Source organism: Dipodomys ordii, unplaced genomic scaffold, assembly GCF_000151885.1.
Source record: "Dipodomys ordii isolate 6190 unplaced genomic scaffold, Dord_2.0 Scaffold18, whole genome shotgun sequence".
NCBI classification, from domain to species: domain Eukaryota; kingdom Metazoa; phylum Chordata; class Mammalia; order Rodentia; family Heteromyidae; genus Dipodomys; species Dipodomys ordii.
In genome coordinates this window covers 13556349-13572904 of record NW_012267234.1, presented here as the reverse complement: position 1 = coordinate 13572904, position 16556 = coordinate 13556349, and the positions used below count along the sequence as shown (strand labels likewise).

General features: G+C 40.2%; 1 protein-coding gene across 2 annotated transcripts in view; it reads right to left on the bottom strand.

Moving 5' to 3' along the window:
• Cntnap4 (contactin associated protein-like 4) overlaps positions 1-16556 on the bottom strand; it is a 223873-nt gene that overhangs the window by 40883 nt on the left and 166434 nt on the right. For both annotated transcript variants that reach the window (XM_013013005.1, XM_013013006.1), the window contains 3 exons: positions 13111-13308; positions 9720-9876; positions 6449-6576 (listed from right to left, as the gene is read on the bottom strand). In XM_013013005.1, coding sequence (XP_012868459.1) covers positions 6449-6576; positions 9720-9876; positions 13111-13308 — 483 coding nt within the window. The remainder of the gene's footprint in view (positions 1-6448; positions 6577-9719; positions 9877-13110; positions 13309-16556) is intronic.

The window sequence follows — 16556 nt, the reverse complement described above, 5'->3', positions numbered from 1 at the left end:
AGCAGATGAACTGATCCTCTGGAGTCTAAAGCCACAATTTCAGAACAACAGTTTGTTCTATCAGCCAAAAGCAGATACCGAGCTAGACAAAAATTACAAACTTGAGTCTGATTCTACATGTCCCCTAGATTATATTATTCTGTTAAAATCTAAATCAGATGACTTATTATCTATTTATTTACTCTATTTTTTCTTGCAGACCTGGTTCGAAAGGGAAATCAAAAGTCAATTCACAGGTGAACAATTTAAGAGCTGAATTTATTCATCAGAGAATCTTCAAAAGATTTCTTTTTCTTTCGGGACAAATCAAACTGTATATTACCTGAATTCTATGAAGTCTCTTCCTTATGACCTTTCCTTAGCTATTTCTATGTGAGCTCACAAAAAGAATGCAAATCAAAGAAGATAATAACATTTGTGTTTCTAACAGTTCTTACCTGATCAACTTGATAGGTATTGACACGGTTTGCTCTTGAAATGTCATATGGGGAAATGAAAATAAAGCTATAACTTTAACTTAGGGAGTGCTATTCAATCTTATTTTGTGTGATTATACAAGCAACATTCAGAATTTCTTACAGGGTTTAAATTAGAGAATATTAATATAAAGAACATTTCATTTGTTTCATATTATACCAAAGTAGTTCAGAAAGCATCCTTTGGAGGCCTTCAGGGGACTGCTTGGAGCAGAAGAGCAATTCTTTGAATTGCTGTTTTCTGTTCAATGAATGCTCTTCTAGTAATGAAAACAATTTGTTTCTTGAGGTATCTACCACACGCTCATACCCATAATAGTATGTTTTTGTTTAGTGAGCCAACCTTATTTCACAGATTCACAATAGGTAAAGAAATGAGGTAAGGACATTTTATGAGCTTAAGAAATTGCTGTTAATTCAAGACAATTATCAAGGAAGCCAAGGCCAATATTTACATGATCTGGGGAACTAGGGGAGGGGAGCAGGGGGTAAAGAGTAACTCTACAGACAGTAATATCAGGTCCTTGAAAATGATTCCGTGGATTGGGGGGTTTGAAATTCCCTCAGGTGACCCCAGGAGCTGATCTGAATCCAATCTCATACTGTGTGGATTGTTGTCAAGGGACCTCAAACATCTTCTCTCATCCCAACAAAAACACATCAGGAGGCATTATCCTCCGCAATCAGTACTTAGTAATAATTAAATGGTTAACAATCTATATATTTTCAATTAAATACAATATAGGGCACTAGAGACTTGAAAATCCTTGGGCAACACCATCCTGTGGTGTTTTTTTTTTTTTCTAGTTGACTTTGTGACTCATTCTTTGGGGGATCTTTCTCTCTTTGTACTATTATCTTCAAATGGTTGTACAAAGAGGGTTCAAGGTCCCAGGTCTTTCCATGTGTTCAATACATGTTGATGGGCATCAGCCTTCCCACGGCCCTCCCCCATCTTCCTGTCCCCCATCTTCCTGTCCTCTGCCCCAGCTAGGCCACACCCACTTCCTGGCTTCACATTCACAATGCACACACTGAGTACTGGAGCAATTTTCACCCACCATTCCTCCCTCCCCTTCTACCCTGCTTCCCCTACCCCTAGTTACAACATGTTCAAAAGAGTTACACTAGGGAAGCTCACTCCTCCCCATAACATACTACTGTCCATTTGAATATTCACGTGTCGTCTACGGCCATACCACCCTGAACGCGCCCGATCTCGTCTGAATATACACGTGTCATATACATATGTATGTGTTTTCATAAATGTTTATATTTTAGGTTTAACTTCCACCAAGGAGAGGAAACATACACCCTTTGCCTCCCTGAGCCTACCTTTACTCAATATAGATTTTTCTAGGTCCATCACTTTCCTGAAAATGACATGCTATTCTTCCTAATGGATGACTAAAATTCCATTATATATATGTAAAGATATTATTTTATGTATATTCATTGACATACAATTATATACACATATAATTCATTGTGTGTATATATGCACACACTTAGATATAAAGAAACAGGATTCATCGACTTATTTACATAGAAGTGGGTGATACACTTTTTGATTCCATATATTCAGATTTCTTTTTTTTTAAGCCCATTTAGAAAATTTAATTTAGTACTACGGTAACATATGTACTTCTTAAAAATAAATGTTGTGCTAAACTTCTAGTTTTCTCATGAACAGAACAACCTTTTGAAATGAATAGACTTACAGAGAAAGAAAGTAGACGATTGCTTTCCTGGGGCGTGCCTAGAGGCAGCAATTGAAGGAAGAAGCAATTAGAATCCTTGCTTAAATAGTCAAAAATTTTAGAAATGTCCAGGCACTGATGTAAGACATATTTAGCCATTAAATGCATCTTCTAAATATTTATGAATTGTTAAAAATAGACTGGAAATACAGATCTCTTCAGAAATAAAATCGCACCATTAATTACACGCTATATGATTAGAACAGAAAAACCTATGTATTGATTGAATCTAACACTATTTCCTCTTTCTAGAACCCCTATGACTGGTTTCAACTATTTATGAACCTCACTAGAAATCCATACAGCACACTGCGAGTGAAGCACATGAAATCTGACAGAAGATAATTACAGTCTGTGGTCACAGAAAGGTGTCCGTCAATGGCCGAATAGTGGAAAACATTCTCTCCTCTCTCTTCCCTCCACCCCTTCAGTAAGGTTATATGACAAATACCTCCTATGATGCAGAAAGCCGGGAGGCGGTGGCTCACACCTGAAATCCTACCTACTCAGGAGGCTGAGATCTGAGGATCGTGGTTCACAACCAGCCCAGGATGGAAAGTCCATGAGACTTCTATCTCCAGTTAACCACCCAAATAAAAGGCAGAAATGGAGCGGTGGCTCAAGTGGCAGAGCACTAGCCTTGAGCACAAAAGCTCAAGGACAGCTCCCAGACTCTGAGTTCAAGTCCCAGACCCACACCAAAATAATATTAATAATAATAATAATGTCCTCACACTAAAAGAATTTTATACACAATCCCTGAAGAATATATTCCTTATCATTATTCTTGTATTCGTTTTATATAAAACTATTTTTGATATTAATGACAAATGTGTATACATTTCCATTCTCCAAAGACACACTATTAATTTAGAAGAGTCTAGAAGAATAGAATTTTGGAGCAAACATCCCTTTACCTTTTGTCTTCGTATATGAGGGTATACAAAAGAGAAAATGGGGTGAGAGAAGCTTATTTAAATTTGGGGTTTCATTAAGCTCTGGTCATTCCAGAATAAGTTGAGACAAAGCTATGGAGTTGTGTTAGATTCCCAGGGAGAGCCTTACAACTGTTCAGTGTCCTTTGCTTGAAGCAAATGATGGGATTACAACACACAAAGGGGAATATCTGATAATTAAAGATAAATCTGGTCAACCTAACATAGATTCCCTTCATTAACATGTATAGCTATCAATAAAGTTCAGAAATCCTTTAGAGAAGAGCAACAACCACCAATAGACCAGCTATAATCCAATGCAGGTTTTCAAACAACAAAACTGGAGTCATTCTGATCTGAGAAAAAAAATACAACAAATGTCAGTATAATTACGACCTTTCATTGACCAGACTCTAGTAAAAGTGTCACCGCTTTATCGACATGGATAAAGTCAAAAGGAACTTGACATTCAGATTATTATCCTTCTTTTGAAAAGATTTTTCAAGTACTCTGAATGGTAAAATAGTCTTTAGTATCTTTTGGTATTTGCATACGCATAGACTTTTTGTTAAAGTGTATGTTTTCAATTAAACACACTGAATTTTTCCATGTCCAGATATTACATTTATATATTAATTAATTAAATTATTTGACTTGACCATAATCATTCAAAAATAAGAGCTAGTAAATTATTCATAATTGACTTCTTAGTTCATAGCTCCTTAGTTCATAGCTCCTTATTGCCTCTAGGACTTAGCTGCAGTCTTTATATGTGGTTGGAGATGAGTAGACATATCTCTTAAAGAATTTCATATGTGAACACACGTGAGACATAACATCATGGCAAAGGTGGACGTTAAAGGCTACTCTTCAATCACACACTAGCTCCTTATTTTCTCCACTATGAGTCTTGTGTTCTTGGAGAATGATTTTACAGCTTTCCCAAGCACAAAAACATTCTGCTTCTTGTCCCTGACCTTCTACCAGGGAAGAAAAACACATGGAAAAGTTGTTCTGGGGAATAGAAAAGCAAAATAGAAGAGATGTTCCCGCCTGGCCATGTGGACTCTCCCTGACTCCTCTCACCGGCCTCTGGCTAGTCTGCCGCCTCCTCCAGATCTCTGCTATCTGCTATCTCCCCTCCTCCACACCCAATCCCCACAGGTCGCTGTCCTCACCTTCTAGAAGCATCCTCTCCACTTGGAGTCCAGATACTTAAACACTCCTGCCTTTGTCCTCAACAATTAGAAATTCTCCATCTTCTTTTCTTCTTCCTCGTGATCACCTCATTCTATCACTGTGGGAATGTCCCAAGGCCCTGGTATTGAATTTCTCCAGCCACAGTAACTCCAGCTGGTTTATTACTTCTATACACATATGCATGTATGTGACATAGGAATATATTTCAGAAGCCTGGAAATCTCAAAGTGGCATCTCCATATCTTTATTTGAAGATCTAATGGTGTCTCAGCCTGAACAGATCCAGAGAGTGAGCTCCAAAGCGCCCCACTGACATGCCTTCACCCCGGAGACAATCTTCGCCCGCCCAAGTCTGTCCCTTGACTATTACACCAAACACCTTCCTGCCACTGTTGACTTTTCTTTCTTGAGATTTATACCAATACATCAGCAAATTGGATTGACCCTCCGTTTATCACCACGGAGGCCTGAGCCAAGCGACCCTAGTCTCTCTGCTGAGTTAATAACAGGGTCTTGCACCCAGGCTCCTAGCTTTGACTCTAGCCTGCTCAATCTCACTCAAACGTCAGTTAGATGACACCACTCCATCTCTGCATGGCTCCTCTGACTTGAATACGCTTCTGAGTAATGCTGAGGCCTGGCTCATCTGTGTGCACACCATTTGCATTTGCATGAAATATCCATGTGATGATGGGCCTGTGGCAGGACAGGAAAGACAGGAGATCCACACCAGAGATGGAGGTTGGGAGGAAGGCGGATGTGAGAGCCAGCCAGTGTATACAATGTACACATATAATTTTTATAGACTAATATCAGCTTCTCTTTTCTACAAATCTACTCCTATCTACAAAATTGTGAGATCTATGCTGTTCCTGTGTGCTGAGATCTTGGGATGATATTTTAAGGTACCCCTCCCTCCCATCCCTCCCCTCCCTCCCTCCCTCTCTCCCTCTCTCCCTCCCTCCTTCTCTCCCTCTCTTTCCCCCCGACTTGCTCTTCCTCCTTCTCTCCCCCCCTCTCCCTCTCCCTCTCTCTCCCTCTCTCCCTCTTTTTTGGCAGTCTTGGGGAATGAACTCAGTGCCTGGACTCTGTCTCTAAGCTTTTTGGTTCAAGGCAAGCTTTCTACCACTTTGAGCCACAGCACCACTTCCGGTTTTCTAGTGGTTTATTGGAGATAAGAGTCTTCCAGAGTTTCTTGTCCAACTGGCTTTGAACCGTGATCCTCAGATCTCAGCCTCCTGAGTAGCTAGGATTACAGGTATGAGCCACTGGCGCCTAGCTTAAGGTATGCTTTAAGGTAAACACATTTTTCTTCAATTTCTATTTTAGGTTCTGGAAATACTAAAAGCATATATTATTAATGCTCCTGCCTCTCAGCTAACTGATTTCAGAGTGGTTAACAATCTATGGACAAGATATACTTGCTCATTTGAGCACTTAGTGAGAACATATGTGTATGTGTGTATTCATGTCTGTGTGTGATACACATTGTATATATAAAGCACACATGTGTGTGCCTATGTGTATGTCTGTCTGTGTGCATTTTGTGTATAAATTGTGATGTATGAATTTTAAAAATTCTGCTTTAGATGCTAATATACTGAATAAACATAACAGTAGGTCTCACTAGTTGAAAGTCAATTCTCTTGCACACAAATTGATTTAAAAAATTAATAAGAGATTAAGATGAAATATGTTTGATCTAACTGGCATTTGATCCTACCGATGGCCTAAGTTTACCACCTCCTCAGCCCCCCTCCCTGCCTGCCAGGCTTACCAGTTGAAGGTTCCCAGGAATTCATAACAAAGTGAGCACTAATTTAAGGGTCCTGGAATGCACTCATGGACCGGTCAGAAGGTACAACCCAACCATCTTTTCTCTCAGCATTCCAACAAGCTTTCCCACCACCACCCAATTTATCAAAGGCATTCATTGAATGACTGACTGAACTATGTATCCCGGTGCTTCTATGTTCTCCTGAGGGAAGCCTGGAGGGTTACCAGATGACAGACATATGATGTGCACGCGAAGGTCTTTCCTCGGGTCACTTCCAGCACACTTTCATGAATCACTTACTATCTCCCCTGCACAGCAGAGGCCCCAGTTTATAAGCTGCTTCTGAATGTGGCCGCCCAGTGTCTGTAATCACGATCTTTGTTACCGGTAGATGTTCTTTATAAGAAAGGAATCCAGTGTCGTTTGTCCTAAAAATTAAAAAAGTAGCACCATTATTAAAATAACTCTGGTAATTTATTTATTTATTTATTTATTTTGCCAGTCCTGGGATTTGAACTCTGGGCCTGGGCGCTGCTATCTCTGAGCTTCTTTTGCTCAAGGCGAGTGATCTACCACTTGAGCCACAGCACTACTTCTGGCTTCTTTTTTGAGTGGTTTATTGGAGATAAGAGTCTCAGAGATTTTCCTTCGCCAGGCTGTTTTCAAACCGCAATCCTCAGATCTCAGCCTCGTGAGTAGCTAGGATGACAGGCATGAGCTACCACCAGGGCCTGGCTTATTCTGGTAATTTTTAAATGAACAACAACTTCCACTGCATTTCAAAACCAAGATGTTTTTAGCTATATTTGCATACGAACAAGAAAAACAATGACCCAATTGCTCATCTCAGAACACCGAAAATCATGGTAAGTTAAAGATCTTCTTGTACATATTAAAATTCACAATAGTAAATGTAGCATATGTTAAAATTAGAATAAAGCAGGGGATTTGTTTTTAATTCAGAGGACTCTTTTCTACCTTTGCTGAAAAAAGTGAATTCACTAAAGTTTTGAACAATGACTGATCGTATGTTTATAGGTTTAGCATTTTGTTTCGTTTCTTGTTATTTTTCCCTGTACCACCTGTTTCCCTTTTGCTCCTTTATCTTGGTCTCCTCTGAATTTCTAATATTCAGATTTATTTACTCAATTCATTTTTTAGCTAAAAAAATCTTCCTTTGAATTTTAATGTTTTCTTTATAAAGTGAAAATACATCTACTGTGTATGACAGTCTACTCATATTTTATGATGGAAAACAATATCAAAATGGGCTGGGCACAATGGTTCACACTTATAATCCTAATTACTCAGGTGGCAGAAAACTGGAGGATCCTGGTTTGAGGCCAGCCTAGGCAAAAATTAGGGAGACCGCTTCCCCTCGCCCCCATCTCAACCAAGAAAAGCCAGGTGTGGTGTTATGTGTTTCTCATCCCAGCTACATGAGAAGCATAAAGAGAACTGTAATGCAGGCCGGCCTAAAAATAAAACCAAGTCTGTATTTTAAACATAAAAAGCTTAAAAGCTGAATACCCATAATTCAGACACATAACCTTAGCTACTCAGAAGACCAAGAGCTGGAGGACTGGGATTTAACACCAGCACCTTAACACTTAACACCTCGAAACTCTCAAAAGCACCATCAAAAAGCCAAGCTGGATGCATGGTTCAAGTGGTAGAGCACCTACATAACCAAAAGCAAGCCCTGAATTCAAACCCTACTACCACAAAGAAGTCTGAAAATTCTCCCATGAGTCAAGTTATTTAACAGTCCTCCACCACATACACACCAATACACTCCATGTTTGTTCTGTATGAAATTGTCCTAATATATTTAAATGTAAATGTTATACACTTTACAATTATTCCATGGATTTTATTTGTGCAATTAAGAACTTAAACCCTGTGTTTTAGATTTACAAACATATTTACGATTTCTTGTTCTCTTTGATTCTTCCTGGAGATTTCAGTGTTCACCTGATATTATTTCTCTTTAGCCTGGAGAATTTCTATTAGACTTTTTCATTTCAGATATTGTGCTTTGCTGTTCTAAAATCTGCATTTTCTTCTTTAAAATAGTTCTCATTTATTTGCTTATGATTCTTTCTTGGCTTATGATTATTTTTGCCTTGAAGTCTTCAAAAATGTTTATAATAGTTGCTTCCAAGTTTTTGCCTGCTAATTTAACATGAGTACCCTGGGGTTTCTTTATAATAACTTCTTTTAACTTCTTGATTTTGGATCAAAGTTTATTCTTTTTTGGAACATTCAATGATTGCTAGAATACTTTGAATGTTTGGGATGATACACAGTGAAGATCCTGGATTCTGTCATTGATCCATGATTTCATTATTGTTTTCATAGGTAATTAAATGACAACCTTTTCACAATAAATTTATGTGTTTGGTTTTATACTTAACTAGGTTGCCCTATGTCTATTTTTCTCTCCATTTTTGTTCTTTTTCTCTCATTTCTGGGACATGATATTTGCTGTAAAGAAAGATGAGGGTCTTCTGTCAGCCAGATGATAAGCAGAATGGACTGACATCTCAGAACTTTAACTCTCCATACCATCTCTTCTCTGGTAGTCATTAGAGAAATCTCAGTATAACTTGTTCAGTTTTCCTTTTAAAAATAACTCTGTGCAAGGGCCGTTGAAAATCTGGGGGTGGTAGCAGGAGTTTGTTCAGTGGAGCCCCAAGGAATTCCTCCATTTCCAGTCATTCTTCCCTCCCCCAACTCTGTGATTCCTGAAATCCCTCTGTCCCAAGAAGTTTGTGTTACCTTTGAGTTCTAGCATCCTGTGGCTTGGGTATGGTGCCTGCCATTCAAATGCTATTCTAGTCTTGAGATCTGTACCTTACCACCATAAAAGGGAGAAGGGGGGGGAGGGGGTTAAGCTGGAATGTTAGGAAGTAATAGTGAGCTGGGCGCTGGTGGCTCACGCCTGTACTGCTAGCTACTCAGGAGGCTGAGATCTAAGGGTCACAGTTCAAAGCCAGCCCGGGCAGGAACTCTTATCTCTAATGAACCACTAAAAAGCTGGGAGTGCAGGTGTGGTTCAAGTGGCAGAGCACTAGCCTTGAAGAAAAGATGAAAAAGTCCTGGGACAGTACCCAGGCCCTGAATTCAAGCCTAGGACCTGCACAAAAAGTGATGGTTAGAAATTACTGGGGTTTATATTTAAATTTTTTATAAACAGATTATTGATGAGCTATCCTTTGTGATTGACTATAAATACATTTGAAAATAATGGAATGCTTATTCATACATAGGTTTCCAGAGACACTGTAAATAAACTGACTTCCATGTAATAGATGTCTCTATTTGTCATATTAGGAAAATGAAATAAATGTATGGCCTATTACAGACAGGGAACCTCCCCCCACCTCCCATGGCTTTGCTCTTAAATTGAGGATTTGATTGCTTGAAGTATTTTTCATCAAAACACACCTTCATCTATCTTCTTCCTTGAGCTCACCCACCCAAGTACTTGCCTAGCTGTATACATACTAAGATTACTCATTTAAGAGCCTAGATTTTCTCTTGAATAAAGAAAACATGAGAAGATCACCATTCATTCCGGTCCGCGTCGCAGTTACAATGGTAATGGGCATCAATACAAGTCCCTTCCAAGCCACAAGTGCATTTTTGGAGCTCCGGCACGGAGCCTCCCCAGTAAGTCTGGGTTTCATTGGTCCTTCCAATCCACCAGCTCAGAGGACTTCCATCTGAAAGACAGGAATGAGAAGTGGGACCACCCCTCCATCCCAGAATACTCCCCATTACTCCTAAGTCATTGAAAAGAGTAAAAGGAGAAAGCAAAAGGTTGCTGTGGCATAAAGGTATTCCAAGAAAAGCTTTAAAAAATAAAATAAGTCAATATTTAGCCTTAAATTATATACATACACACACACACACACACACACACACACACACACACACACATATATATATTTCTTTTGAGTAGAAACCAGTAGTTCCTATTTAACTTAGCACACGAGTCAAAAAAAATGTATTAATTGTACCTCATATATCCAATCTCTTTGAAAGTCATCTTTAAAAAGTTCGCATAAGCTACAGTCATTCCCTAAGAAAGCAAAATTGATTGGGAATCATGAAACACCCATTAAAACAGTATGGCATGTTATGTAAAAGCACCAAGTTATCTCACGATGGAAATTGGTTAAAGATCTGCTAGCTGATTTTTTTAAACCTTAGCCATGGTGCTGCATTCTCTTGTCATGACTTAAGATTTATTTGGCAGTCTAGTTTCTCCCTTCCATTTACCAGCCTGGCTATTTATTTTGAAACTACAGAAATAACACTGAGAGATCTTTAAGCCTGAAGCAAATATAACACTAGGAAAAAAAAAGTTTCCCTTAGCCAAATGTATCTCTTTCTACAACAAATGTTCTGCTACCAGCTACTTCTCAGAGTTAAGACTAAACACGATGCCACGGAACTGGAACAAAGAACAGACAGAACATTTAGGCGAGATTTGTAGAAAGCAAGCTGAGACATGTATGCAATCCATCTTAGAAAGAAGAAAAGCTCAGAGGACAAATCACAGCCATTCCAGAACGAGGGAGAGAGAAGAATGTAAGTGACATGGAACCAGTCAGGAACTCAGAGGTGCCAGGTCATTTTTTCTGGGGACCTTTAAACCCTGAAGTTATCTGAGAATCGCCACTAAGAAGCTTCCGTGTTTGCTAATTATTTCTCCCTTGCATACAAATGTGCATACAAATTATGTAATTTAATTACATAATCCCTCTGACAACCTCTCTCACTACAAGAAGGAAGGGGGAGAGAGGGAGGAAGGGAGAAAGAGAGAGAAAAAGAAGGGAAGGAAGGAAGGAGAGAGAAAGAAAGAAAGAAAGAGAAAGGAAGGAAGGAAGGAAAGAAAGAAAGAAGGAAGGGAAGAAGGGAAGAGGGAACAGAAGGGAAGGAAAGGAAAGGGAGGAAGGAATATTAGAAGCTTGTGTCACACATGACGTGATTAATATCAAGAATCTTTATCATTCTTTATACTTGCATGATTAACTCATTACTAAAAGGTTAAGCCTACTTGAAACATTTACCAGATATATTTAATCCACCACTTAAATGATTATGTGTTCATAGATGGAAGAGAAAATAAATTCTTCCTAAATATTAAATCTCTTTTTTAACCCTGAAACCTTTGATCTTCCTATAAAATAGACACCCCCTGAAAGTTTTCAAGGTAACAAATAAATGTCTCTAGTTGCATCCAAGACTTTTCTTAAAGTAAGCAAATAATTGAAATAAATATAAGAATATATTTCAAAACTCATGAGAATTCAGAAATGAAAAGTTAATATGAAGGCATCCATGAACGCACACTGCACACACCTACTGTAGTCCAAGTCCTTCATGAGCTATAAATCCCAGGGTCATTCACCAGGTACTGGGTGATAGCTACCCAGTCTCTGACAATGTCCTTTTCTACCACTTCTCATATTTGCCCTCAGCTAGGTCACTACCACCTGAACACTGCTCATTCATGAAGATCCAGCCCTCTTCCCATTCTTCTTCCTTCTGAGTTTCTTCCCAAGACCTCAGAGTCTGAATGAGACCCTCTCTCTCCATTCAATTTATCTGCCCTCACCCTGAGGGTCATTGACTTGAAAAAAATAAAATAAACCTGTCATTAGCAATGATCTATTTACTCCTACAGCCTTCTGCTGGAATGTACTGTTGTCTTTAGCAGTGGCTGGAAGGTTCCCGAGCAGCAGGGGCCTTGAAGAACGCAATCCTTCAAGTTCTGTGCCATTTCCGTCACCCCAAGTTGGGGGGGGGCGGAGGGGGTGCGCTCAGAAACAATGTGGGCATTGTGGGGTTTTCTCTTTGTTCCTTTTTGGCTCTATTAGTGTTTGATGTATCTGGGCCTGTCACGGTGGTCCTTTCTGCTTCATTTTTCACTTTATGTAAGTAAAGCTGATTTAAAATTAAAAGGCACACATCCAATGCGTTCGGTACGGTGTGATGTTTTGATGTGGGTGTGTCTGGAGAAATGGTGGTAATGCTACTCTGTCACATCTGTCACTTCCTGTAGGTGTGTGTGTGTGTGTGTACACGCATGCGTGTGTGTTCAACCTTCTCTCCCAGCAAATTTCCAGCCTAGTGACTAACTACAGTCACCGCTGTACATGCCAGTCACAGAACGTACTCCTTTAGTAATGGCATGTTTAGACTCCACACTCCCCATGCCCCAACCCCCAGGAGTAAGCCTATTTTCGGGGGTGTACATTAAATTATGCATAGGATGGGGTGGGTGTAGAGGAATAAGAAGAGATATTTGCCAAGGGCTATGGCTCATGCCTGTAATCCCACCTCCTCAGGAGGCTGAGACCTGAGGGTCATGGTTCAAAGCCAGCCCAGGTAGAAAAGTGTGTGAGACTCTTTATTGCCAATTAAGCAGCAAAGTGCCAGAAGTGGAGGGGTCATAGCTCAAGTAGAGCACCAGCCTCGATTAAACAGCTTAGCCTCAGACTTCAGGCTCTGAGTTCATTGTGTACCAGCACACAATAATAATAATAATTATTATTATTATTATTAAGAATATTTAGTAATATTAAATTCCAAATACTATAAAGTATATATTTACGTATTTGTTTCTACATATGTATTCATATATATATACATATATACATGTAGTTCCACGTAACATAGGAATGTTTTTATATATAAATATATTAATAACACATATATTGCCTAGATATTAAAGTATACATCTCCCAGTACTAATATTATTGAATGATCATTACTATTATTTACAATGGAATCCCCATAGAGAATTTGGACTGGATCTTGCTGGGTCCTGACTGGACGGTTTCCAACGACTTGTTCTAATTTTCAGCGTTCCCCAGAGGTGAACCGGCCACCGCGACTCACAGCCTGGTCCCTTCCTCCAACCGCGGGCGCTGCCTCAGTTTCCCTACCTTGCTGATCGACCAGCCGTGACTTCTTGCAGTAGTAGGCAAGCTCCTGCTGGCAGTGCTCGGCCTGGCGGATGGTGGCCTGCAGCTGCTCCGCGCTGGCCGGGTACCGGAAGACCCCGGCGTGCGGCTGCTCGGGGTGGGCGCTGCGGACCCGGGTCAGGTCCGAGCCGTTGTGCTGTACGATGCTCCACGTCGTTTCTTGTATGCGGAAATGGGGGGAGAAAGAGAGGAGACCATCACTAGTCTGCAAAAGTTAAAATAAATAAAAGAAAATCAAGATCACCTCTTCTCTGAGTCCAAGTGCTCCTAACTTCAGCTGACCTCTCTGTGGGGTCATTTCCACCCCAATGGGTGCTCACACACAGAGTCCAGGGACTCCTCCTCAAAACTGGAGAGACTGCCACCATGCATTTGCAGTGATTTTGTTTGATCCCTTCTTTGATCAAAAACAAAATAGAAAAATCTCATTAATGTGTGTGTGTGTGTTGCACGCAGGGCTTGAACTGGGGGCCAGGGCACTGTCCCTGAATCTTTGTGTTTGTGTGTGTGTGTGTGTGTGTGTGTGTGTTTTAAACTCAAGTCACTCAAGCCATAGCTCTGTGTCTGGCTTTTCAGTAGTGAGTTGAAGAGTCTCAGACACTTCTGGGTGGGTGGGCTTTGAACTGCGATCCTCAGATCTCAGCCTCCTGAGGAGCGAGGATCACAGGCATGAGCCACCAGCATCTGTTCATTGGTCACTTTTTTGTGCTCTACTTCATCAAGTCTGTTATTTTACCTTTTTTTTTTTTAAAGATGCATCTTGGTTTCACTTTCCTTCAAGAAATTATTATCATTGCAAAAATGTATTTGTTACAACTGACATGCCCAGGAGTCAATGATGTCACAACGTTTTTGAAAAATGGCCTCCTGTAGAGTTAGTAAAATATTTTCCATTACGTAATAGAAGCGAGGGGCTTAAAAACAAAAAATTTTGCAAAGTCTTCCTAGTCCCAGGGGAAAGGCAGTTAAGCTCCTTTTGATCTCTCTTTACTGAACATTGACTTGTGAGGATATTTCTAGTTGTTTCCAAATCTAACTTGCAAACACTCATTCTGGTACTCTGAGATCTGGTGAGTTTGGCAAGGAAAAAGGAAGTTACTCTTTTGAACTGAACACAATATACCCTGGTGTCAGCAGCTCAACTGGCACACACAATAAGATATCTTTGAGTAGCTACAAGAAGCTGCCATTACTACTACCTGAATGTTCGTTCATACACATCCCATCAGACGCATCCACAAACTTACTTAGAGGAAACAGAAATCCCACAATATCCATCACGGACAGGAGCTGTGTTATGTGTCCTTCAACTTTTCCTCTGCATACTTTATTTACTCGAACAAGAGATAGCTCAAACGGCTTACAATTTGATAGGTAAGGAACTGTTTGCATTGTTTAATTATGGGGTGAAATGGTATGATGTATAACACGCCTACAGGTAAATAGAAACAGCATGCACAAAGACACTTTACTATGGGATTCTACTGGAAGTTTTATGGCAGAAGGTGAAATTGCACCTAAAATCATGTTATTAGTGACTTAAACAGCAATGATTAAATTGTACTTGGAATTTAGTCATTATTTTCTGCTTAAATACCTAATGTTGTTAGTTTTCCCTTCTCGTTCTCCCTCTCTCTCTCTCCTCCATCTCTCCCTCCCTCTCTCTCTCTCCCACTTTCTCTCTTTTAGCCAATCCTGGGTCTTGAACTCAGGGCCTGGGTGCTGTCCCTGAGCTGCTTTAGCTCAAGGCTAGTGCTCTACCACTTTGAGCCACAGTGCCACTCTTGACTTTTTCAGAGTAGTTTATTGGAAGTAAGAGTCTCACAGACTTTCTTGCCCTGGGCTGGCTTTGACCCACGATCCTCAGATCTCAGCCTCCTGTGTAGGTAAGATGACAGGCATGAGCCACCAGCACCAGGCTTAGTTTTCTCTTTTTGCTGTTTGAAATCTTTGCAACTGATAGGGAGTATGGTTAGACTCTGGGACTGTCAATATGTGATTTGAGTTTTTATTTTATAAAATGATCTAACGTACAAGATGCTATGTTGAAAAATGAATTTTACAATTTAGGCAGGAGTAGGGGTGGGGGCAGGGGGGAGTGTAGTTGAGGAGGTGGGAGGGAAGGGATGGTAGGGGAAAAACAAAGGAGGAGGCAACAATGCTTGATAGGAAATGTACTCATTACCTTGCTCATATAACTGAAACCCCTCTGTAGCATATTTTCACAATAAAAAACTTATGTTAAAAAATAAAATGATCTAATGTGATATACCTATTTTTTAATGAGCGATATTTAGATAATTCTGACGACAATATATTTGACAACCTCTTGTAATGTTTTAAATTGGACAAAAAAAAGAAACAAAATTACCATTTATCCAACCCTCCTACTTATGTTAAGGGAGGGAATCCTTCTGCCTCATAGGGGAATTGGCCAAATTGGAGGAAAACAGCACTTCCCTCCTGTATCCCCACCTCCTTTTGGCTAATACATTTATAGGAATCAGCTATTAAAAAATAGATAAGAGATGGACTTTGGGGATTTTTTGCCCCTGCTCAGACAGAGGTTGGCTAAATGAGATGGAAAACAAAGATATCTGTCTTGTGGCCTTCTACTATCTTTCTGTGAACCAACAGTTGATATTTTTATTTGCCCCTTTGTATTTCAGCTCACCTGGGAGATTGAGCCGTAGGATTCTCTTTTCAAAGAGAAGCTGATGAAATTAATTGTGGGCAGCCATCATCAGTACAGGGTCGGGCCTTCAGGAACCATGAACTGCAGATTTGTGTCCTTAGGAAAGCTGAGCAAATCTCAGCATTCATTTCCAAATTTGGAATAAATACACTGGCAGAACAAGGCACCAGAGGAGGATGGAAACTCTTATTATTTTAGCCAACTCTACCAACCATGGTTGTTTGGAAGTTTCAGGTTCTTATTAACCAGGCAAATCTGGCTAATCATTTAGCCTAGGCCCTGATGGTTTCTGCTTGTGTGTGTGTGTTTGGGGAACAAAGCAGTGGCTTGTATGAAGAAGCTCAGCTCTGGCTGAGCAGCAGCTGCCAAAAGAACAGGACAATGAGCCTGCTTGAGGCCATTAACGCTGTGCCTTTTGGGTCACTCTGAGAGGAACTGCTGTACAGGACCCGGCATCTGCTGGGTCACAATTAACAAATGATTCTCAAGGTTTCCTAGGAGCCAAGACCAGGGTGTGTGGCCATCCCTGAAAACACCAGTTCATTAAAAAGGTTTCCTTTGAAATTTTCAAGTCTTTCAATATTCTGATCATTTCTGCAGGTAATTTTTTTTGGGGGGGGTCCGGTCATGGGGCCTGAACTCTGGGCCTGGGCGCTGTCCCTCAGCTCTTCAGCTCAAGGCTAGCGCTCTACCACTTGAGCCACAGCACCAC